The 26,702-nt window shown below is 33.7% G+C and overlaps 2 protein-coding genes across 2 annotated transcripts; both read right to left on the bottom strand.

The window, feature by feature from the left end:
- Positions 1–881: 881 nt before the first annotated feature.
- LOC143921641 (uncharacterized) lies at positions 882–5,768 on the bottom strand. Its single transcript, XM_077444994.1, has 6 exons — positions 5,677–5,768; positions 5,496–5,599; positions 5,221–5,422; positions 4,988–5,143; positions 1,304–1,525; positions 882–1,061 (listed from the first exon to the last, which is right to left on the bottom strand). The coding sequence occupies exons 1-6, from the start codon at positions 5,737–5,739 to the stop codon at positions 882–884; spliced, it is 927 nt and encodes a 308-aa protein (XP_077301120.1). The 5' UTR covers positions 5,740–5,768.
- Positions 5,769–16,137: 10,369 nt separating this feature from the next.
- LOC143921639 (uncharacterized) lies at positions 16,138–18,967 on the bottom strand. Its single transcript, XM_077444993.1, has 4 exons — positions 18,922–18,967; positions 18,797–18,870; positions 17,581–17,940; positions 16,138–16,341 (listed from the first exon to the last, which is right to left on the bottom strand). Exons 1-4 carry the CDS (start codon positions 18,965–18,967, stop codon positions 16,138–16,140), a joined length of 684 nt encoding a protein of 227 aa, XP_077301119.1.
- Positions 18,968–26,702: the final 7,735 nt, after the last annotated feature.

The raw sequence follows: 26,702 nt of genomic DNA, 5'->3' as shown, positions 1-26,702 counted from the left end.
ATGACCCTCTGGAACTTTTTCGGTAAAATTGTATGCTTGTGTTTATCCTTGCTTGACAGTGATAAAAAACGGTTTATCCCATATTTGAAGACATGTAGGAGACCACCCACAGCGAGGAGCCATGCCCACGATGTGCCGTTCACCACTGTGTGTTTTCGCCCTTATGGTGTGGGGGTGACCGAAAAGATGGTTCAAGTGAGGTATGCACCCTCAATAGATCCGCTATTGTAAATGCACTCTAGAAAAACTCGCCCAAGCGAAGTCCACTAAAAGGGGATACCACTTTGGAAAGTTGCACTCAAAGACACACTATTGTGTATCCCACTAATGCTTTTTGGAAATTCACAAAAACAATGAAACTTGACATTCGAACGAAAGGTTTATGATAATCTCAGTCTTTTGGAAACCTTCACCATGGGTAAACATAAGTGATCTGATTTATGTAAACGAGTCCAGTGTTCATAATTTATTCCCCATTCCTCCGCTGATGGTTGAATTTTTACAAGGCTTTTATTATGTTTTACTTCGTCTATTGTCAGACACAAAATTCTGTTTTGCATTTCCAGTGAGCGATGTTTGGATATCTGATAAGCTTAAGTCGGAATTGCAAAAAAAGCTAAAAACACTAGTTTCTACGAACCATTGTAGTGCTTTATATCTGGGACGTGCCTACTTCACGGTTTTGTACCCGAATGTACTGTATTGGAATTTTAGGGTTTGGCGTATTTTTTAATAAACGTTTTTAAAAATGGAAGCTGTGAAATATATGTATGTAGGTATATGCAATAAGTTCTAGAACAAAAAAAAAATATTTTACAACTCTGAACCAACTTTATTGAAAGTTTTAGTTTTATTAATACAAAATAAAACAAATGATTTAATTATGTATGTGCACCGTAGACTTCTGTGGCACACTCGTCTACTAGAATTTGAGTATCAATTATTGTCTCAGCACTCGCAATGATACTGGCATTGTGGAACACACACATTTCGTTGAATCGCCTATTTCGTTTCGGACAGCAACATATTGACACGTTGTTGTACAAAAGCATGTTAAACGTCTGAAACACCAAATGCAAACATGAAGTCACAATGGCAACACGTATGCATTAAGTTTACATGTAACAACAAATTATTAATACTATTGACAATAGATTTTATTTGACATAACTGACGTTGCTACTAAGCAACAACAGACACAGACTTTTGAAAGAACAAGTTATCTCATATAAAATATCTCAGTGCTATTAAAATAAATATTTTAAATATACATATAGTAAAAACAAAGAATTTAAATACTTGCCTCAAGTAAAACATTTTGATTTAGAGCAGCTGTAAGTTGACGCATAAATGGTCCCAAAGCAACAGAGAACATCGCCGCTAGGACATTGTCAGAATACCTTTTAGAACTGTACAAATTGAGTACGTACAGTTGTAAAGAACACGGCAAGTAACTGCCGAATAGTCTCAAATTCTCCTCCACTGGATACACCAGCCCGCGCTTGTAGCATTTCGAAGGTATTGTCTAAGAATATTAAGGTTTTAAAAAAAAAGTGGAAAACATATAACAAAATTTGGAATACGTCTAGCAAAGTATTACAGGAAAATCGGGAACATTATCACAACCAAGACCAGTGAGAGAAGTAACTTGGATCATTTTACACGATGTGAAGACGCCTACACTGTACAGTCTGAGAGCAGCTGCCATGGCATTGCCATCGCGACTTGTCTCCCAACTGATTGAAGTGTTAATAAGCTACAATGAAAAGCATATGCAATTTAAATTAATATAATCTATAGTTTATGTAAAAATAAAATTTAATTGAAACCTACGCCAGCATAGTTGCAAACACTTGGATAATCGTAACGATTTATCAGGAAAATTAGAGACCTAAATGAGAACATGTAATAGGCGAACAGTTCCCTAGGTGAGTCGGTGTTGATACGTTTCAATATCTCAGCCACAAATTTTCTGCCTTCATTACTCAATAACTCATTGAACATTTGAGATGATAAGATATAGCGAGTAAATTGTCTGAAAAGTGGTATAATGTCTTTTATTTCATTGTAAATATCGACTTATTTTATTTAATCTTATAATGAATAACCTGTGTGCTTCTCTCAATTCGACTTCATTAGTCAAATCATAGTTCAGAGTCGTGTTAGGACAGTAGTAATTATTTTTGGTACATCTGCGTTGTCCATCTATACTCTATTTTAGAATCGAAGTGTTGCGTTACGTTATAATGATGTAAAATAATTATCAAATAAAAATTATTGTCCATTTTACCTGAAGAAAAAATAGTGAGAGCGCCAGAAATGCAGTCAGAAAGAATCCTTTCAAAGATATCATCTTTGATATATTTAAATAGTTGACCGGTCCGTGTAAGTTTTATACTGCATAAATACAATTTTTATTTTGTACTTATATGCACGTTTGCATAAAATGTGTCGTAAAAAATGTCGTGAAATCACGATCTCATCATAAAATATTTATATTCCAAATCATATTTAAGTATGTACCTATTAAATATAAAAATTTAGATGAGTTGAATCAAGGTAAGTTGGTGATCAATTTGTAAAAAAACATATGTTTTAAATTGCTTGTAAGTCTTAAATGGATTTTTTTTAGATGTGTCGAGAAGCAGATCTTTCTAAAGAAAGAAATGCAAGTATTGTAGCATTAATAAAAACTAGAATGTTTTACAAATGCATTGGAGGGTGTAAGTAATATGGCTATTGGCAAAATAAGGAAGCGTATGGAAACTCTGGAACAAAGTGGCGATCCCACTCTCAACAAGAAGGCTAATTGTGGTGCCAAAAAATTTTACCCCCGTGAGGATCGAAAGCATTCAACAGGATCTGAAAGATGAAGATGTGGAGATATCGACAAGGATGTCCAACGCCGTTTCGCCGAGACTGGGTTGAAAGGACGGCGCCCTGCAAAAAAACCGATGCTGACCCCAAAAATGGGCAACGGTCGATTAAATTAGGCTAAACAGCATCACCCCCTCACCCTAGAAGATTGGAAAACAATCATTTGAATTTTATAATATTATTGTGAAATTAGTCTTAAATTTACAAATCCATTTAAATGAATATATATTCAATATAATATATTCAATGGTGTACTTCTAAAATGAATTCTGCATTCAAATGACGATTGAGACCCACCAATTTTTTCGGAGAAGAATGGGCGAAAAGTATATTGACAGATGCCTACAAAAAATAACAAAATATCCCACTTCCTTTAGGGCGAAAACACATAGCGGTGAAAGTGGTACTTGGGTTTTTTTAGATACTTTTTAATATGTGAAAAAAATGAGCCGAGCCAAGCAGTGCCGTGCAGGGCATTCATGAAACGCCCGGCACGCCTCGCCCCAAAATGACCCTCTGGAACTTTTTCGGTAAAATTGTATGCTTGTGTTTATCCTTGCTTGACAGTGATAAAAAACGGTTTATCCCATATTTGAAGACATGTAGGAGACCACCCACAGCGAGGAGCCATGCCCACGATGTGCCGTTCACCACTGTGTGTTTTCGCCCTTATGGTGTGGGGGTGACCGAAAAGATGGTTCAAGTGAGGTATGCACCCTCAATAGATCCGCTATTGTAAATGCACTCTAGAAAAACTCGCCCAAGCGAAGTCCACTAAAAGGGGATACCACTTTGGAAAGTTGCACTCAAAGACACACTATTGTGTATCCCACTAATGCTTTTTGGAAATTCACAAAAACAATGAAACTTGACATTCGAACGAAAGGTTTATGATAATCTCAGTCTTTTGGAAACCTTCACCATGGGTAAACATAAGTGATCTGATTTATGTAAACGAGTCCAGTGTTCATAATTTATTCCCCATTCCTCCGCTGATGGTTGAATTTTTACAAGGCTTTTATTATGTTTTACTTCGTCTATTGTCAGACACAAAATTCTGTTTTGCATTTCCAGTGAGCGATGTTTGGATATCTGATAAGCTTAAGTCGGAATTGCAAAAAAAGCTAAAAACACTAGTTTCTACGAACCATTGTAGTGCTTTATATCTGGGACGTGCCTACTTCACGGTTTTGTACCCGAATGTACTGTATTGGAATTTTAGGGTTTGGCGTATTTTTTAATAAACATTTTTAAAAATGGAAGCTGTGAAATATATGTATGTAGGTATATGCAATAAGTTCTCGAACAAAAAAAAATTATTTTACAACTCTGAACCAACTTTATTGAAAGTTTTAGTTTTATTAATACAAAATAAAACAAATGATTTAATTATGTATGTGCACCGTAGACTTCTGTGGCACACTCGTCTACTAGAATTTGAGTATCAATTATTGTCTCAGCACTCGCAATGATACTGGCATTGTGGAACACACACATTTCGTTGAATCGCCTATTTCGTTTCGGACAGCAACATATTGACACGTTGTTGTACAAAAGCATGTTAAACGTCTGAAACACCAAATGCAAACATGAAGTCACCATGGCAATACGTATGCATCAAATTTACGTGTAGCAACAAGTTATTAATACTACATATTGACAACATATTTTAGTTGACATTACTAACGTTGCTACTAAGCAACGACAGACACAATTTTCTAATGAAAAAACAAGTTATCTCATTTAAGATATTTCAGTGTTAGTAAAATAAATATTTCAAATCTACATATAGGAAAAAAAATGTAAGTGCTTACCTCAAGTAAAACATTTTGATTTTGAGTAGTTATAATTTGACGTACAAATGGTCCCAAAGCAACAGAGAACATCACCGCTAGGACATTGTCAGAATACCTCGTAGAACTGTACAAATCGAGTACGTACATTTGCAGAGAACACGGCAAGTGACTTCCGAATAGTCTCAAATTCTCCTCCACTGGATACACCAGCCCTCTCTTGTAGCATGTCGAAGTCATTACCTAAAAACATAAAGTTTTTAAAAAGTATTGGAAAACATATAGAAATATTTGGAATACGTCTCGCAAAGTATTACAGGAACATCGGGAACATTATCACAACCGAGTGCAGTGAGAGAAGCAACTTGGACCATTTTACACGTTGTGAAGACGCCTATACTGAACAGTCTGAGAGCAGCTGCCATGGCATTGCCATCGCGACTTGTCTCCCAACTGATGGAAGCGTTAATAAGCTACAATGAAAAAGCGTATGCATTTAAAATTAATATAATCTATAGTTTATGTGAAATAAAATTAAATATAATCTTACGCGAGCAGGGTTGCAAAGACTTGGATAATCGTAACGATTTATCAGGATCATTAGAGACCTATATGAGAACATGTAATAGGTGTAGAGTTCTCTAGGTGAGTCGGTGTTGATACGTTTCAATATCTCAGCCACAAATTTTCTGCCTTCATTACTCAATAATTCATTGAACATTTGAGATGATAAGATATAACGAGTAAATTGTCTGAAAAGTGGTTTAATGTCTTTTATTTCATTGTAAATATCGACTTATTATATTTAATCTTATAATGAATAACCTGTGTGCTTCTCTCAATTCGACTTCATTAGTCAAATCATAGTTCAATGTCGTGTTAGGACAGTAGTAATTATTTTTGGTACATCTGCGTTGTCCATCTATACTCTATTTTAGAATCGAACTGTTGCGTTACGTTATAATGATGTAAAATAATTATCAAATAAAAATATTGTCCATTTTACCTGAAGAAAAAATAGTGAGAGCGCCAGAAATGCAGTCAGAAAGAATCCTTTCAACGATATCATCTTTGATATATTTAAATGGTTGACCGGTCCGCGTAAGTTTTATACTGCATAAATGCATAAAATGTGTCGTAAAAAATGTTGTGAAATCACGATCTCATCATAAAATATTTATATTCCAAATCATATTTGAGTACATATGTGCATATTAAATATTATAATTAAGATAACACTTTGTCTATTTAAAACGCATAATGTGTGGGACTTGAATTGATTGGTTGTTGATAATGTTGAAAGATATTGGACTTTGTACAATTGAGAATTTTTAACTGAAGGGATATCCAAAATTTTGCTACTCCACTCCTATTGAAAAATCGTATTCAAAAATAAACTTTGGATACGTTTTTTTGTCCCATAATCAATGGATTCAATCAATCGAACTTTGGTTTTTTAGCTTAGATCGTCACTAGATATTTAAAATATACGTTTTCTATTTTAAAAATATAAATTAAAGTTATATTGTAAGCACCACCGTCATAAAAAGGCGTTTGAAACATACCCGATGACTTTGACTAATTAAGATCGATAGACGCAGACACGCCTTATGAATTATTATCGATTACCTAAAAATAAAAGCAGACGAATTATTTTGTGGGGTGACACTTCGAACTATCGTCGTCCATTCCTCATTCTCACCTTCGAAAAAATTTAAAATATGAGCGTATTTTAGAATTGAATTCCGAAGTGCGAACGATTTGCATACGGTTCGCGCGCACCGTTCGAACGGGCAGGTGAAAACAATTTAATTAATTGCATAGTTTTAATGTTCAAACCGGAGGCATATAGAGGGGGGTATTACCTCGTTATTCGACGTACAAGTGTGTGGGTATCTTTATAAATTATGTAATTATTCACACTTGAAAAAATTCTTCAGAAAAAAAACCGATCTATGCGAATAGATAACGCGCGCGTAATTGTACTAAGAAATAACCAGTATTTAGGCAAGTCGATATTATGATGTTTGGATATATCGGTCGAATTGCTTAAAGGACATGCTGTATATAAAAGGCATTGTGAGCCTTATCGTGAAAAGGATGTAGCGTTTTAAACGAAGCGATTACGTTCAATGATTCATATACTGCGCTAAATGATGTTGACGTTAATTAACGTTCTTTTTAGTGCGCCCCGATAATGATAATAATTAAAATAGTTGTAGTGAACTTCCATATTATGATTAATTTATTTAAAATAAATAATCATTTCAAATAAAAATTTTTAGAGATAAAGTTAACTAACTATAGTAATTTATAGTGCAAAATTTTCTAAAGGAAAAAATATGAATTCAATAAATTATTTAAAAAAATCGTTAACACAAAATCTGAAGTTGAATGTAATCAAAAATTGATAACAAGAAACGACGCAATCCTTCGTTTATATTTAATTTAAATAATCGTGCCGGATTCCAACGACAAGTGTCGTTCCTCAGACAAATCGTTTCTATTGAATCGCATCCTATTAATTTGTACAAGTAATTTTTTCTCTAAATTTGTTTTAAATATTTATAAACCGAACTAGTGGTATTCGAATCTGAAGTGTACACTATCGAAATAGTAAATTAAAAATGTAAAAAAGCAAAAAAAACTTAACGATGGTCATCTTTTATCAGAGATAGATTAATTCAATACGTTGACCCAAAGCGGATATAGCGTTGTTACAAAAACAGATTGTCTCTTCGATAATATCAAGTGAGTTTTTGTGTCCAATGTGCGTGCTTTTTTTTATACAATGTACATATATTTAAGTTGTATCCAACGTATTAATTTGAGGTGTACCTATATACATATAAAAGAGACTATTTTGCATAGTCAAATAGACTATTACTAGTCGTGCGCACTGTTACTGTTATTCATACATACATATGTATCTACATGTGTATGTAGATATGAACATTCAAATGTATATAAATTGTTTACATTATCTAAATTTCGGACAAAACACAAAAAAAAAACAAAACAAAGAACCGCTACACAATGGCAATTATGGAGAATTATAATAAATTTGAAAAGTAATTAGACAATCAACGCACAGCTTTTTTCAGGTTACTATTATTATTTTTTTAATTAAAAGTTATAATTTAAATATTTTTAAAAAAAATTAATAAGTCACTCATATATGTTCTTTCTATAGATAAATGCTTAAAAACGCCATTTATAATCACATATGTACAATAATGTGTACTTGTATATATTATTTTTTATAGATTGTGAAAAATACAAAGAAAACGAACGAAAGTTTCAAAAAAGTGTTTTAATTAAATTAAATGTATATATGTATGTATATAATAGTATCGCTCGGTAATATAATATGTGTACATACTTGCCACTGAGAAAGATCTGTAAAATAACGGTTATGATAAGTAATAGAGTAAATTAATAATAAAAAAAATTCAGTAGAATACGTACAGTTGGAAAATTCGTGGAAATTGAAATGGACTTGGATTTAACAAATGGGAGGACTTTGTGAAGATAGTTGTATGTAAGATCGAAATTTGGAAAGGAGTGCTGGGGATGACACATAATAGTCCCATCACATGAAAAATGTAGTAGTGATGTAATTTTAACTTTGAGGTATACGTAGAAGAAAATGATTGGATGAGTATCCAGTTATAAACATAATTTTTTTTAATTGAATCTTTTGATTTCAAAAGATTAGAATAACAATAATCAGTTTTGTGACTTTAGATATTATGACACATTCCCGTAGGAAGGCTTCATTCTATCACAAAACTAATGCAAATGAGGTACACATATTAATGCAATATACACATAGATGGGCCCTGACGTGTGATTTTGGTCGGAGATCTTGTCTTCACTGACTGAGGGGTGCGGGGGGTTTAACTAGCGGGGAAGTTGGGAAAAAAATGTTTTTTTCCCTACGACCCAGCGGTACCTGCCTACCTACTAAGAGAAACTGTGCATGCGCCAAAAGGGAGACCAGTATAAGACGTGAGGGCGGATCTAGTGTATTATACATCAATGGGTACACACCTTATCAAAGATTGCAGGACCCCAGAAAAAAGAGTTACAAATCTTATTCATAATACATAAAACTTTTATGCTGTTGTCGACTGTATGTAAGCATTTTGCTTGTGTAATGTGTTGGTAAAATTTCTAGATGATGATGCGGTGCACCATGGTCGTCGAGGTAATGTCCACGTATTGTCCAGGAGTCCAGGTCGAGGATCGGAAGGTCGGCAGCACCTGTCCGACGTCATAGAGCGCGTGTCCAATGGGATTAGACGTGGTGTGTCCGGGCTGACGATGTCCCCGCGGGCGTGCCTAATCCGCCCCGCGGGGGCTCTGCCCCCGGCTGGGGCCCCCCGCTACACCCCCGTGGCGACCTGTCCGCCATTGTGCCCCTTGGCCAGGTGTCGACCACCTCCAATCCATCGAATCGAAAAAATTAAAGGTCCAGCCCAACTTAGAAAGCAGTGTCTGCCTAATCAGCTGATAGAACATTTTATGCTTTACTACTAGTCGTTCAATTCCATCTGAAAAAATACTGACATTTCAGTTACTTAGGATGCATATACATATATGTACCTACAATCTGGTGAAATCATTGACATGTGCGGTAAATAAAGACACGTATGAAATTGGGATTCATGCTACCATAAGCTAGCAGTTTGGCTTAATGGTAGCGTATATGTTTAGCACCATGCGATCACTGGTTCGATCCGCCAAAACCGCTGGTTAGATTTGGGGGTTTTGCGACTCCAAATCGATCAGAGTTTGCCAATTTCATCATTGTTGAAACGGTTCCTCAAATTGGCAAATAGATCCTTTCCTGCTGTCACAAAAATCTTATGTATTATTGTGTATAATTTGTAAAAATCTAAATCTATTGATGTCTCAATAATCATCTGTATTTATTTTGTGTAAAAATTGTAATAATTGTGCACAAAATCTAAAATCCATAGATGTCTCAATGGATTTATTTATTGTTAAAATTAGTTCAATTGCGGTCGTATGTATGTATGTATGTAAAATAATAAAAATGTCTGGCCGTTTATTTCATGTATGGTTTCGAATTATGTAATGATTATGTATTAAAAATATATATATAATTTCTTGATGTGTATAGTACACTCGTCACATTGGAGCGATCTGTAATGACGAGTTTGATTGATTGAATAAAATAAAAATAAAATAAAAATTTGGGTTAATGAATGCTGTTTTCAAATCTAAAATGTCACTTTGCCTAAAGAAAAGATCTTCGATCTATGTGTCTTGCCTGTTGGCAGTAATGACTAGTCACCGGACCCAGAAGGTGCCGCGTATTGTTCAAAGGTTGTAAATGCATTGTTAAAGGTTTGCCGAACCTTTTTTACAAAGGATTTACAACAATGGAACAATGGATAGCACTGTGACTATCCAGAGATGTTCAGAAGATGCTTTTTGCACATAAATTGTTTTACTTTTGTCAATTTTGTAGAAAAACCACGCTCTTTTGCTCTCTTGAATTGAACACCAATGGAGCGGTCTATTGTTATTTGCCAAGCACCCAGCCAATGCCTACCTCTGGTGATGACGTATTGATGCAAAACTTAGGCATTGAACGCCATAATTATGCAATTTGAGAGCATTGGATTTACCAATGCTCTCAAAGAAGTATGGAATGCTATATTCTCGGCACAACGAGGACAGATAAAAAAACGGAATACGTGATTGAGTAGTATGATAAGGAGAGATAAAAGAGATTGAAATGGCAGAGTGGCCGAGAAGTGCTCGAATGACACTCAAGAGTGATTGAAATGATAACACTGGATCAGGGCTGGAACCCATGACCCCTCAGTTGTTGAATTATACGATAACCACTGAACGATGTTGCTATGAGCTACATATATGAGTCTTATAACAAACAATTGATTTGAATTGAATTGAATGTATATGACATCAAGGATGAAGCGATTAGAGGAAACAATAAAAGGAGGCAGATCCACATCAAGCTCTCATTTGATTTGATTTTTAAATGCATTTTATTATTATTAAATTATGTTCACAATACATATTATATATATTTTAATAGCCACTGATCTACTAATCATTTTCTATTTTACAATTTTATTTATTTTTGTTAGACATTATAGTATTATGTCATTTAAATGTTAATGAGCACAAAAACTTATTTACAATTCTTACGATTTACAAAGCTCTCATGATGTGGTTCTTTATGTTGCCGAGTTCAAATAAAATTGGAGAGCTATTACATTAAGAATACAACGTATAAAACGGAATAATATGCTACAATAGACTTCATTGCATTCATTAGATTTCAGACATTTAATTTAAAAGTTGAGGTGGTGTCGATTTAGGAGGGAAAAATGTTGAATACCCCTAATGCGATTATACAGCGTGAAGTTAGTTACGTATGCGCGCTTTGTTGGCCGCGAGGTGGCCGTTAATCGGCCATTCTTCCACTTTAACGGCGAATTCAAAACGCAATTAAACGCGTATAATGTCGGTTTCGGAATCGGTTTCGTTTCATCGGGGTCGTTAAAGTTGCGGGGAGTGCACACGGCCACCCCCACGACGATACCTTTGATTTAATAAAATAGGTAGGTAACAGTGATCGAAACGCGTAACGTGGTACAATGTACATACTTAAGTATTTACTCGGGGGAAAAAAACTTTTCACGATTCTCAGAAGTCGAATTTGAAATTGGACAAAGGCTCAAAACAAACTGGAACGTGTCTTTGGATGATTTATTACGCCGACTGACGTTTTCGATTGGTATTTGTTTACTATCTTCGCACACGAACTAAGTATATGGATTTTTGGTAGGTATGTACTCCAGATAATATTCATATTGCCGAAGAATTTGAAGACATTTTTAAAATTGTATTTTAATCGCTGTTTGTTCATGTTTGGAGTATTGTGCGTGTTTGATTGTTTTGGCTCAGAATGTACATAATTTTCATATATAAAAAAAGGGAAGACTTTTTTGTAAGACTGGTGTGACACTTTGGGGCAACCTGTTAGGTCACATTGGTCATATTATTATTATTATTATTATAAAATAATAAATAAATAAATATAAAATACAAACATCAAATAAGATAAAAAAAAAATCAAAAACAAAATCCTTTTAATCCCCCAAATCCGTTTAAAAGATTTCGGTTATGTTAAGTTACCAATTCATTGGATAGACTATTCCAAATTCTAGCCACATTTTAAAAGAAGGATTCTCCAATTATTTTGAAGTAAATATCTTTTTGGAGTTTGAGAGTATGACCTCTTAGACGAGTGTTATTGCTAAACGTAAGGACTTTTATCATAGGACAATTGTAATGGTTATTTATAATGTTATACACTTCTTATAATTCTCGACTCTAAAGTGGAACGATCATTTGTTTCCAATCTCATAACGTATGAAATTGATTGCAATTTTATGAAAATTAAACCTAAAGTGATAGTTATCTTGGAATTCCTATGAAATTTTCGTATGAGTATTTTTTATGTTACTTTGAACAAACTTTTCGGTGAAAATTACGAAAAATTTCATATACTCTATGCTTAGTTTCTAATTTCTGCTATTTTTCATTTTCGTGGAAGTTTCATTTTAGAAGTTTTTAGCGTGTGTAGGTTTGATGTATCGGTTGAGATGTAATTATTACTTAGAATAAAACACTATGCATAATTTATGAAAACGACTCCAATTATTTATTTATTTATATAAATTTTAGCTATCAATCTAATTTAAATTTAATCTACTGAAAGTGTTAGCTTATTCCAAAGCGGCATTCAAACTCCATTCACATAAATAAACACATAGAAAGTCGTATATATTTTTTTGGAAACCTCTCATGCAAAATAAGGTGTGAACGTTTCGGTGAGAAAACGACGCGAAAAAGATTTAAACGACGACTGTGAAAATTAAATGGACACGAGCTCCTTGTTGGATACATTACAACGTGGACATGGCCATTGGTTCTTCTTAGCTCGCTTTCGACATGGAACATTACATGTTCGAATCCTGTGAAAGGATATATGTACATACATATATAGCGTTACCGATTTACCATCACACACAATAACACGACGGATCGAGCGTGGAAAAGTAATTTGCATTCACACTTGTTCCTATTCTTTAATTACCCCCACGGAAACGGTAATTTGAATCTACGTAGAATGTGTTCACGTTGTCGAAAGAGGAGCTTTTAACGGATCGTAAACGAGAGCAGTTAAAAATAAAAGAACCCAGTGTTAAAGTGTAAATCGGCGCCGTTTACGAGCGGTTTTATTTCCGGTAGAATAATGTGCGAATAAAACGCATAATTATCGGCGAACCGAAATCGTAAAATATCGTAACATCGGCTTAAATTCGAAAGAGATTCCACTCGGTGATTTTCCACGCGACATAACATTTCATTAAAAAGAAAAGCGACTTTTCTCGAAGTGCAACGTCGGATAAAGACTACTTTGTTACGTGTGACGAGCGGAAAATGTCATTTTTCGAGGCGAAACTAGCGACCCATTTTCAGATTTTTCTACAAACATTTTTCAGAATGGAAGTGCAACTTTATGTAAAAGTCACATTTGACAACCGTTAAACGTTCTCAGACAAAAAATTGCATGTTTCGGTCTCGACCGTCGTAGTACTGATTAAGCTATTTCTATTGTTGCTTGAATGGTGTACTTCCAGTTGAGTGATTTTATCAAAAATTTGGGGAGAGATTATTAAAGATAGTGATAATTTATGAGACACAAATGAAGAGGGAGTGATGGGGAAGGGTATGGAAATAGCGACCGATACAATTGAACAAAACACAATCACTATCTATGTACATAGCATCAATTAGCATTTGTTGACGAAATTTTAGAATTTCTTTGTATAACATATCCAAAGGGTAAAACATGAACTCATTATCTTTATTTAGAATGCAAATGGTAAAAATAAATGTAAAATTTTAATCTAAATTTATCAAAAAGAAAAAAAATTAACTTCCTTAAAGATTGTAATATGATCGATTGTTTATAATTCTATGATATTATTTAAACGAAATATTTGTTTGGATGGAAATGTTATACAAATAATAATAACAATATAACAAAACAAAAAATGAAGTTATTCATGTGATTTGGATTTTTAAATGCTTTTTATTATTACGAAATTATGTTCATAATACATCTTACATATATCTACATATTTTAATAGCTACTGATTTACTGATCATTTTCTATTCTACAATTTTAATTTAATTTTGTTAGTAATCATATTATATTATTCTAATGTTAAGAGCGCTGGACACCAGCGCCTTGTCCATACAAATGTATTACGATTCTGCCATCCTCAATTATGGCACTAGAGAAATTATTTGTTAATATGCTATGGATATCCACCATTGGCATATTTCTGTGTTTTTATTTTTTTGATTAGTTATTTTTTATAGGAGCTAGGAGCCGCCAAACATCTATAAAATCGCCTCTTTTTTACACCTACGAAAAGAGTCCAGCGTGCTTATTTAACGGTTGATTTTTAAAAAAATACGAGCACACAAACATAGAAAATATCTTTCTCAAACCGATGATGATTTTTTTTTTAAATTGGTCTAGTTTCGGAGGAGAATACGAAACCTTGATTTTGTCGATTTAAAATAGGTATTATCTGGTCGAGGCGCAACTGTCGCATTCACTCAATATATGTATATATTGATATATATTGTCGCATTCACTCAATATATATATCGAAGAAAGGAACGGCAACAAAATTAAGGTTTTAGGTATCCAGCCCTCTTAATGTACAGCATAATAGGAAAAATAGTTCAGAAACCTATTTACAACTTATTCATGTGATAATTTTTACGTCTTGTACCAATTTTTCCATTTTTAAGTAATATCAAATTTCCGAAGGTTGCCTAGAACCTAAATTGCACGTATTTACTATTGAAGTAAGCCATTAAACTCATTTATATAGATTCTATAAGAGAAAATTCGAAGTAAAATAATATTCAAATTTCAATGTAAATTTATAACGCACACGCGAATCTCAGATGATAGGTAGTTTCATACGAACCAAAGATGTACGAAACACAATAAGCCTGAGTGAAATTATTTCTCGGTGACAGTTGGTAAATTTGAATCCGCATCTCCATGCTTTCCCATTTCCCCGGGGAAATAAATACTTGCTCGTATTTTAATATCGCGACCGCGTAATTGAAATTGCGATGTGTAAGTGAGTACATGCTTATAAAATGATTTTCTAAATAAATATTAATATTTAAGTTCGATCCAGTCGATCGGAGAGTATGCAATTACATTCCCTTATTACTTTCACGGTTGTTTATAATATTGTAATAGAACACGAGCGTGTTTCTGAAGACGTAATTCGATAGTGAGTGAGAGTGAGCGAGCGCATTCTACTTTAACTGATCGACGATCTACTTCTGTTTTTTTTTTGCTGTTTATTTTATAACGCAACTTTTGAACCTTCTTTTGCGAAACGTGTCGGTGAAAGCAATTGGAGATTGGATTTTATTCTTTTTATTTTTATTTTCATTGTATTTATTTAATCGTTCGCCTCTTCCTTTATTTCTCTCGAAAATGAATTACGCAAAGCAACCGGCCGGAAGCTTTCCGGTTTTCCAGAGTGGTTATTGTCTCTAGATCTTCAATCTGCTATTCCGCAGAAAGCAATTTGCTTTCACTCGATCTGTATGTACTTACCTTATTTAATTTTTATTCTTCTCATTTTTCTTACATATTTCTTTCACTTTTGATGCCCGAGTAACGTTATAGCATATTACAAAGTTCACGTTCTATTGAGCGCACATTACATATGTATAAGTATTATATTTCCAGATGCTTTCAAATTCTACAAAATGCTTTTAAGACATATCTGCGCACTGTTTTTATTTACATTTAATTTAAATTTTCAAAAAATAGTAGTAAAAAAATTAAACAATAAATTTGGTATCATATACTGGATGATGCTTTAAATTTTGTTGAGAAAAGTTTGAAAAGCACTGCTCAAATCGTTGTTATTTTTTGCAATATCGATGTGGTGTCCACGCAAAACCACTATGCGTTGATTGATTACAATTTTTAATTAAAATATGTATTTACAGTGCATGTAAGAAGTCATTGAACTTAAAGAGTGAACGTTCATGAGCAAAGAAAGTCAACTAAAAAACGAGCATTTTTTTACAACGTATTTAATTTTATTTAGAAAAATAAAAACAACAATATAACAAATCAACAACAATAAGCATATCACAATGATTGTTTAAGAATATTCATAAACATTAACTAACAACAATAACAATCCAATATAAACGAAATTTGACAGCCGAGAAAACAATGCGAAGGTTCGTGAGATGTGAGACTAGCGATACTTTTCAGCGTACACACTTCGGATTTTGATTTCAGATTACAGATTTTGGATTGATTTCGGGTCATCACTTAGTGCTTCCATCCGCCACCTCCGTGCTTTCCTCCGGTGTGGTGGAAGATGTGCTTGTAAACTGGTACATGGACTGGGTACGGTTTTGGTACTGGAACTTCGATCTTCTTCTCAACTTCTACTGGGTATGGCTTTTCGACTTCATAAGGCACAGCTTTCTCAACGGTGTATGGTACGGGTTTTTCGATGATCTGAGTAACAACCTACGGAGAAAAAGTCAAAGAGCAATTAATCAGATGCATACAATGTAGGGTTATCTGGATTCGACGTGTGTCGCCAGTTGGTTTGTAACCAAACCTTATTTTTGGTGGGTTTTCGGTAATTTAATTAATGCCCTTCGAATATTGTACATTACATGAAATTATAATATGTATGTAGTATTTTCACGACCGGTTTTCATTAACTAATTACCTAACCAGAACCATGTCTCACGCTCCCCGTAGAGTATTTTAACTGTCACAATAATATATATTGCTCGTGGAATCTCTATGCGTTACCGGAATATGTAAAATGTTTTTCGGCTTGGTTTTTTTATGTTTATAAACTATGCACGGTCACATTTCGGTGATCAAATCTATTTATTACAATCATTTGTTCCGTGTAATTCAAAGTGGGTATAAACTCGCCGACACTATCTCATCGGGTGTGTGGGATCTATTTCAAAGCTAATTTCATGTATATGAAACTTCATATACTTTTTTCAAATTATGATGAAAATCCTCATAAATTTACATTTACATTATCGAATCAGCACCTTTTGTGTTTGAAACAAATTGTTATGCTTTTACATACAAATTTCAACAGAAAATATGAACCAAATATATTGTAGTCTCAGATCTTTATCTTTCATTGTGACAAATATTTCTTTGAATCACTTATACGTATGATAATTCAGAACGAAATTTCATTTTGCATAAGTATGATGAAATTTGTTTTGTTTCCATGAGTATTTTTTGACTAGATATTTAGACTAAGCGACGCTCTTTTTTTAATATGATAAACATGTTCTGTTTTTTTTTTTCAGACCGTGGAATTATATATGTAATCAAATTACTCGTTAATTTATTACATAAATTTACATAGATGAATATGTAATCATTCTGCAAATCTGTCTATATGTTCATCTGTGATTGTTCACAGGTACATATAATCAATCATGACGAATCTATATTAGTAAATGGTCGATAAAAAATATAGCTTGACTTTTCTATATCAAATTTTACACAGTTCGTACTAAAAAAGAGTTGAAATACTCTGGTCCAATAAAAACTACATACAATGGTTAAAAAATCCAGACAAACGAATCCAAGCTAACGATAGAACTCTTTTATGGTTGGTAGAAGAGGGCAGCGAAACAAAACGAAACGCAGCAGTTTCACGCTCGCCAAACACCCACCAAAGAATACAAAATTAGAAACAAAAGTTTTGGAAAGTTTTTATACCTTGTAAACTGGAACGTGGATTGGCTGTTCGACGGTGACATGCACTGGGTAGGGTTGGGGAATAGGCACTTTGATGTAATGTGGAACAGCTACTGGCACTGGATGGGGTATTGGGACACCGATCTGCTTGATTATTGGCACATGGTAAGGTTTCGTGCTTTCGGAATGAGTCGTTTGCACGTGGTGACCTCCCCCATGTCCTCCACCATAGTCTCCTCCATAGCCTCCTCCATAGCCTCCTCCATAGCCTCCTCCATACCCTCCTCCATGGCCTCCTCCGAAGCCACCGTCTCCCCCGAGCTCGTGACTGGGCTTAGCCAGAGACCCACACACCAGGGTCATCATCATGATGAAAGACTTCTGAAATTGGACAAATTATTGCTATAGGTGAGGAAAATTCTTGTTATTGTATGATATTAGTGAGATGTTTTGGGTGCCGAAAAGTGAAACAGATTCAGAAGAAGATACATATGTTTGTGTGAATTTTGAGTCTATTTAGTATAGCTAAATATTAAAATCGACATGCTTTTTAGTTTTCCAAGGGATTATATAATAAGATATGTATGTACATCACATGGATGTAATTGCATGTTTGAGAAGAATTAGACTACATAAAATGATATATTTGGTATAAGTTTTGTTAAGGACAGGAATTTTTAATAAAATTGAAGTATAATGCACACTAAGACAAAGAAAGAATTAACTGAATTAGACCCAAACAAGTTTAAGACCCCGATAAAGATTTCATATCTGAAAATCAAGAAAAGAATAGACAATTTGAACTATCTTTATGCTATATATCGAGAGTTTGAACGCTTTCCGAAAGAGATACATGTATGTCTTTAAAAAACATTGACCTCTAATGTTAAAAAGAAGCAGAGGTAAAAAAATATGAAGTTTTCAATATCAATAGCAAAAGTACGATAGCGGTCACTAGTCGAATCTGTATGCAAGAATGATCCTTATAACACTCGGAAATAAGTGCGAAAATCGCACAGCAATACAGTCACGTGTTGATAACTGTGCTTGACGGCTTAACAACAACTATTATAATTTAAGACTAGTTGTATTCAATGGACACAATATTGTTGGATAAAACTACTATGTAAAATGTATGAGACACATCACGGTGTGAGCAAAATTCGTAGCACTGATAGTTTTGAGTTCAAAGTTAGCCAAAAAGCTGGTGGTTTCGGAAGCGCTTGGTGTCTCTTACTGTGGTCATCATGATGAAGAAGTTTGGACGATTGGAGACGATGATTCGAAGAAGTGGTGTGCTGCTGCAACCGTCTGATGCGAATTGATGATCACAACACCAAGCAGCTGCCTTTTAAAGCTTACCTTCTCTCATCGTCGGGAGAATGTTGGCATTCTTCGTCGGACACATTCTACTCGACGGATGTATGGGTGATGTGCAGCGTTTGTGTGTATGGGTGCATTTTTGATTTTTGCAAATTGTCATTTTTCATTCGAGATAGTGCATTCCTTATTCAGAGCATGCTAGAGGCGATCGAATGCGTACTAAAGTTGAAGTGACGGTGCGGCAGTAAAACGGGAGACTATTCTATAACAGTAAACTTTTTAATGATGTATTTTAAATATATTTTAATACATTATTATATAGCATGAAAGTATAATATTTTATTTTTTTGATGTGCGGTGAAAAATAAATTTGTATATAAATAAAAATATTCATTTTTATTACAAATTCAATTAAATTTTAAGGAAATAATGTCTTTTTGAAATGGATTTTTTTTATGAAAAAAATTATTTTATCAATTTTTTTTTTAATTTTAATTAAACTGTTTCATTAATATTTTAAATTAAAAATTGTTTTTAATTCCAATAAATTCACTAAAATCATCCCGTTTATCTGCTGCATTCAATATGTACCTACATATTATATAAACGATTGAGTAAATTTGAATTTTGTTGTTTAAATGTTTCATTAAAACCGCATTGATTGCTTTTTAAATATTGAATATTAATCATTTAAATATTTTTTTCTATAGAAATTACTACTATGTAATTCAATTATTACATTATACGTTTGGTACTGCAGAAAAAAAAGTCTTACGTACAGTTAGAAAGGCGTTTGCCAAACTTATCTATAATAACGTTATATTATAATCGTTTCAGAAAAAAGTGGTTAAATATCATTTCAACAACATTTATAAATGACCGACACTTGAAACAAAAGCGAGAGTGCGTATTTGAATCATTTGAAACACTCTGTATGTGAGCGATTATATCTTGAAGATTGCATAACGGAGATGAGCATAGGCCGTATAATATGTATGTATGACGTTTCTATTAAATTTGAAACGCACTCTGATTATTTGATGATCCAGTTCGAAAGGCGTATGATACGCCGGACGTAAATGTCTGTCAACTATCAAAATAATATAACTAAACCACAATAATAAAATCAAAAGAAAGCTTCCCAAAAAACACACTAAATGGAGTATCGAATATCGCATTTGATGGGTTTGATCCACTTTTTCGTTGGCCTCGAAACTGGTACGTTGATCTCGACCTGTCGGTCTGGTTCTGTCATCCGTTTTAATACACTTCCACTTCCGCAATTTTCATCAGAGATGGATGCAAAAATAATGCACAAACCTGCACTTAAGAATTTCCCGGTGTATTACGTAAAACTACATACGCAAACAATACGTCGTTTTCTCTCCAGTTTTGATATCAAAGCATCGTTTAAATTTCGATCCATTACCGCTAGAGCGGAAAGTCAGTCTTCTAAATCATGAGCTGATGATCTCTTTGCGGGACAGGGCTGTGCCAAATCCACCGAAAAAAATTGCAACAATGTACATAAGATCGCGCACAGAAAGAGTAGCGTTCAATTGTCGGTGTTTTTTCCGCGGTCGGCTTCTGTTGCGATTATAGTCGGATAACCGGTCGTGACCGGTCCGAAAAAAACATAAACCGGTCGTGAAACTATCACAGATTTAACTTCCATACTAAAAAAAATTAAATAAACGTAAACGTTTACTTATCCGATCGAAAATTGTTCAATATGTTTTACGTATGTATATATGAATAATATATTAATCACGTTTGATATGAATTTCTACATATTATGTATGAGGCGTTCATTCTCTTACCGTAATTGATTTAACCTTTTGCTTACAGCTGTCTTATAATCCTACGCTAAATACTATATATTCAAAACAAACAAATATTTCATTATACCTACCTATGAAGCATTTAAAAGTTGAAAAATCAAATTTGTTTAATTTATGTTTAGACACTTATAAGAACTCATATACATATATTTTTATTTATTTAATATACTTGGGGGAGGCGGCAAAGCCGATAGGCCTTATATGTATTTAACAAATTGCTAGTAAATATAATAAAAATAAAGGAAGGATTATAACGATAGGCAATGAACAAATCAAGAAATTATAAATTGTCGAATGGTTTGGGTACCCGTTTGAACGAAATTTCAATGCGAAAGATCCAATAAAATGTCATTTTATTTTATATGATTATTTTCTCAGTTATATTTGTATTGATTTGATGTATTCGCGACTTCTGGTACATTTAATATTTGCCAACCCTTAAATGTAACGAGCACAGCTATTTTGGAAACAGAGAAGGTGACAAAATACATTCCATTGCCTTCTCCTTTCTAGATAGATAGTACAAGAGAGAGAGAGACTGGCCAAAAATAAATGCAAATCGATAAAAATTAAACCGAAAAAGTAATTATGTAAAACAACGATGGTCTCGGTCAGCTCGTCAGTCGACCGTCAGTTGTTCGCAAACTTTTCTTTCTCTCTCTACGGAATGTTTCACATTGTACTTACTAAACGTTTTCGTTTTCGCTCGTCACGAAACTGCATAATCATTGCAGTCGATTTCAAATGCTTATAATAAATATGCTAATATTGTGATATAAATTTTTCGATCAGAAATGTTTTGGGCGACTGGCGAGCGAGTTTTGACAGAAAGGTAAAATAAATTAAGCACCTGGCAACACTCGCGGTCACCACACTGGCCTTGATATTGACGATGATCGTGCTGTGCGCGAAAGTACGTGCAGCATCTTCGGATATCAGATTTTTTATTTTTTAATCAGATCAGATATACATATGTATGTATGTGGAATTTTCCTCATTAAATTTGTAATGCACAAGCCAACCTGTTCAATGAAACTTTGATTATCTGATAAACGTATATTTTATTTATTTAACATATTCGCACTTAGAACCTCTTCAGTTTATTTTTAACCTTATTCTTGGTTCTGGTAATTATCCTGAAAAGTGGAAATTATCTAGAGTCATTCCTATTCATAAAAGTGGCTCTAAAAATGAGGTTGAAAATTATAGACCTATGGCTATCATCTCGGCTATTCCCAAAGTTTTTGATAACATCCTTCGCCGTTTGATTTTTATGCAGTTCAAAAGATTGTTGTGTGATGAGCTACATGGATTTTCAGCATGCATTACTATTTAAAATAGTTATTAATAACCTCCCTAGAGTATTACGCAATACTTCATGTATCACCAATGTATAAAGGGAGTTACCATTTCTGGTCAACTTAAAAAATTGAAAAAAAATAACGTCGTATCGATAAGAATTTCAGTAACCGATACTAAGTTTCAGTTCGATAGGACTAACAGACACACAGACGCACATACACACACACACACACACACATTTTTTTTCTAAATCATGATCGATTCCGATTCTGAACTTCATTAATTTTAACGTACATATGCAGATAAAGAAACACTCTCAAAAGAAAGTGGTGAGAGGAGTATCAATTCGTACAATCTCGTTATTTCCACAAGTTTTTCCTACATTTCTTCAAATATGAAAATCACTGTTATCGATCACTGTCAGACCTACGTCATTACAATGATAAAATCACATCAAAAACACTCTAGGGGTGAGGAATGCGACGGGACACGATGCTATAGATTCGGCGTACTGGATGATGTTTTTTGCATGTGTCTTTACCTGTGTTTTTACATGTGACGTCATGTCTTCCGACCTCAGACTATGGAAACTCATCTACGTTATTTATACGTTAATATGTGGGTGAAAAAGTGGTGGAAATATTTTTTCTTTTAATAAGATAAATAATAAGTAGCAAGGAATAAAAATAGTTAACGTTGACGAAGGTAAAAATTAACCGCCCAGGTTATTGTATTCCAAATTGGAATATATTAATTTTATTATATTGATTAATGGCTAGGTCAATAGTCGATTCATATTGTACATACATATAATATTTTTATACTAAATCAATTGTCAACATGACCGATCACAAGCAGCTACTATTCTCGCTTACGTTTACACCGTTCATAGTAACGGTGAAAGTCATTATCAATTATGTACTACCGATTGCGAGTCTCTTTCGCGGCATGAAAACAAACAAATAGGTCCAAAAAATTTGGCCTTTTGCGACTTGGGCCTCTTTGGGCACCATCGATTATTTATTTTGCCAATCAACGAAACCCCGGCACAACTATCACATCGAACAAGTCGACAATTCGCTCATTACAATGCGCGAATACATCAAACTTTCCCGTCTCTCTCCAATTTAAATCCAATTTTGCACAATGGCGCCGTTTAAAAAAGTGAACGACTATTATTAAAAGAGTAGACCGACCTTTAAATTTCCCGCGAACTTCCGGTTTTTCCGATTTTTAAACGACGAAAGTTAATAACCGGCGATTGAAGACGCCGCCGAATAAATGGATGCGTTTATTCAATTCTAATGTGATCGTAAATTTTTTTTAATGATAAAATGGGATACATACATAAGTACACATATTTTTCAACATTAATACCTAGCCTTGACGATTGACACCGCTTTGCAAGTGTACAAGAACTGACAGCGGATGAACTTTTCGATAACCGGATTCTACTGTATGACAAAATGTTCCGGAAGTTGTAAAATTTGCAAAGTCGATTTCTAGGAAATATTCCTTGGAGAACGTTCTCGAATTGAGCATAGAAATTTTTTGATTTTTGCATTATAATATGATTTTGAAGTAACTTAAAATATAATATATTTCCAACTGGAGTAATTTTGACTGAATACTCATTTTTTTTAATCAATATTTTGTATAATATTCAAACAAACATGACATTGAATTTGATTTCAAATAAAACTTAAAAGTTCAACGCATCATTCATAGAACATTTTGTTGATTTTTTCATAATAATAAAATGGCACAAAAACAGCTTAGATTGACTGCTTTAAACAAGCAATTCTTTTGAAAAAGTATTGCAATTCAAACTAACAGGTAATACAGAATTTTATAGTTCTATTTTGTCCTACATTTGTCATACAAAAATAAGACTCAATCAATTTGACAATTGACAGTCTTTTCAATACAAGCAAGTACGATAAATTAAAAGACCAGCCTATCGAAGATTACGTCAAACTCCGAAGTATTAAAAAAAGTTATTATTACATAAAATCAATCACGTTACGCAAGTTTAATTCCGGTGTGACAGTATTCTTATTTTTTTCGCAATAATTTCCTTTCATTTCGGCAGATCGCTATCACTCCACTTATTGTGCGTTAAAATATGGAAAAACCAGTTGTAGAGGTACATATTATATTCGCAGCGTTGTCTTTCACCGTGTTATGTCACCGAGAAGCGGTTCGTCGACCCGTCTCGTTTATTTATTTAATTCAACGATTTACTTTTTTTATTTTATTGCTCTCGCAATATGGTGAAAGGCCGGTCAAATGATTCACGCGACCATCTCTTGATGTGTGGCACTGGACCAGTCGTTGTCACCGGTATTGGAATTAAAATCAGCGTAGGCATTAAGGTCTACTGAATGCGTTCACCTAATAAAGGTAGCTTTTAATTGACATGGAAACTATTATATAATACGTTCGCTCCTTTTTAGAGAGTGAAAGACTGGTCCGAAATGATCGCCCGAGGCGCCTTTCGAAACGGGGCGCCAATTCCTGTTATTCACTCGACGATTCGATATCGCGAATGGCGCACAGGAAGAGATAATATGATTTAAATTGCAGGTATGTGTATGAAAATTAATTAAATTGGGCTTTGATTGATATTGAGATATTAGGCTGTGGTAGACATTGAGCTTTCTTCGGTTTTAATTAAACGGTGAGGTGCTGGCTTGTTAAATATGTAGGTATGTAGGTGAATATATTAAGTGACAACCGTTGGGGATTGAATTTTGATGCAAAATATGTATTACAGTTGATTTTGATTTGAAATGTAATTTTTGTTTATTGTAATGTAGATTTTGTTTGTGATTATTTAATATGGAGAAAACAAAGAGTAAGTAAAATAGAAGAAAATGTGGGAAAACTACTGTTCAAGTGTACTAATTTGTTCATGCATGAGCCAATTTGACCAGTTATAGTGTACAAAAAAGAACAAGCATTCTCAGTTGTTTATCCCATCCTCTATGTACACATTTCTGCTTACCCTAGGTTGCCAATATTTAAAAAAAAATGTGGAAATGAGAATAAAAGCAACGTTGTAATGTGGTTTCCATAAGATTTTCCGTTTAAACATTTGGCGTTTTGGCATCTTAAAGATTAAGACAGCTCCTAAGTTTCATACGACACCTGGTGGGTCTATTTTTGAAGAAAGCTTTTGATGGTACAATAGTTCATGTGTGAACAAACTACATATGTACATACATACATAGAATATTCATGTTAAAATATTAACATTTTATAAGATAAATTAGCAAAACGTATGTAATTTGGTAAAGCGTTGAAGTCTTCTGTGTTGCAATTCGAAAGGTTATAAGGCAATAAGAAGGTTGTATTAATTGGCCAGTAATTTCGTTTGATCCATGGTTAGCACGTATTGCTTTCAATTGAGTGGTCACGGGTTCAATCTCTGGCTGTACTGCTGGCCAGACCTTATGTGATTCCAAAAGTGTGACTCCAAGGTCGATCGTTTCCAAGAGTGTTCCAATTTACCTGATTTCATTGAAATTGTTCCAATAAATTAGAAATCTCATCTCATCCCTTTATCTCATCCCGATTTTCACTGATCGAGATTCAAAAAAATGCTGAAAAAATTTCCATAAATGTCTCTGTGACTATTAATCGTTTGGCCATATATGCCGTGTTTAATAAATGGTTGTATAAATCTATATATGTATGTATGTATATAAAATTGAATTTCTGTTTGTTTATCTGTCTGTCTCGTATAGGCTTCTAAACCATTCAACCGATTACAATATAACTTTCAGGATTTGTTGTGTGCATGTCTGGGAAGCTTACTGTGAAAAAAAAACGGTAAAAACCTCTTAATAATAATATTCGTAATTACGAAAGTTTGAAGCGCCATTGTGTAGTAAAGGAAATGTGTTCGTTGGTAACCACGTTTCCAGTTGGCTTATGATGACACGGCGTTGAAGAGATATTAGTTGAGCTCCAAACATCACTTGAAACGGGAACGGGAACGGGAACGAGAACGGGAACGGGAATTGTATGCCTTATTTCTAGCATTGCAACGCATGCCGGGTTCAACTATGATTAATAAATAATTCTTAATTGGTATGTCATACTCGTCGCATTGAAGCAATCTGTTAGACGTGTGTGTGTGTGTGATTGATTGAATAAATAAAATAAAATAAAATATTAGCGGTCATTGACTGATCAAAAAATGTATATAGCATAAAGCAGTTTACTGACTGTTCATTTTTTTTATCAATATGTTATAGTACACTATAATCATTATATTTTCACAAAAGTTACTGACCGTTTATTGAAATTAACTGTTGTTCAAATTGTTATCTTAAAAGAGTATGTTTTTCAAAGGAGATGGGCGGAAGTTTTAGTACCTTGATCCGAATGAAAATAAAAAGGAGAAATATTGCAAAAAAAATGGAGAGTATTCATTTGATAAGTATTGATCATATTGATCATGTTGTATGCTTTATTATTACTTTGTATACAACATTAAATAAATTATTTCAACATTCAACAAATATGTACATATGTATATAGCACATGAAAAAATTATCCCTGGAATTTATTTATTTACACTTTAAAATTACTAAATCACACGTTATTTTTTTAACTGGCAACTTATTATTTCCAATAAAGTACGTTTGTATCAATAACCTCCTTTTTGGT

This window comes from Arctopsyche grandis, chromosome 13, assembly GCF_051622035.1.
Source record: "Arctopsyche grandis isolate Sample6627 chromosome 13, ASM5162203v2, whole genome shotgun sequence".
NCBI classification, from domain to species: domain Eukaryota; kingdom Metazoa; phylum Arthropoda; class Insecta; order Trichoptera; family Hydropsychidae; genus Arctopsyche; species Arctopsyche grandis.
This window is presented reverse-complemented; position numbering and strand designations above follow the sequence as displayed.

Excerpts from the sequence above, each read along its gene's own strand:
- LOC143921641 (XM_077444994.1), bottom strand. The coding sequence starts at position 5,739 with ATGATATCGTTGAAAGGATTCTTTCTGACTGCATTTCTGGCGCTCTCA. Across the intron at positions 5,600-5,676 it reads TCTCACTATTTTTTCTTCAG|AGTATAGATGGACAACGCAG; the intron begins GTAAAATGGACA and ends ATTCTAAAATAG. Across the intron at positions 5,144-5,220 it reads GTCTTTGCAACCCTGCTCGC|CTTATTAACGCTTCCATCAG; the intron begins GTAAGATTATAT and ends TTTTCATTGTAG.
- LOC143921639 (XM_077444993.1), bottom strand. The coding sequence starts at position 18,967 with ATGTGTCCGACGAAGAATGCCAACATTCTCCCGACGATGAGAGAAG. Across the intron at positions 18,871-18,921 it reads TCTCCCGACGATGAGAGAAG|ACGGTTGCAGCAGCACACCA; the intron begins GTAAGCTTTAAA and ends AATTCGCATCAG. Across the intron at positions 16,342-17,580 it reads TCCACGTTCCAGTTTACAAG|GTTGTTACTCAGATCATCGA; the intron begins GTATAAAAACTT and ends TTTTCTCCGTAG.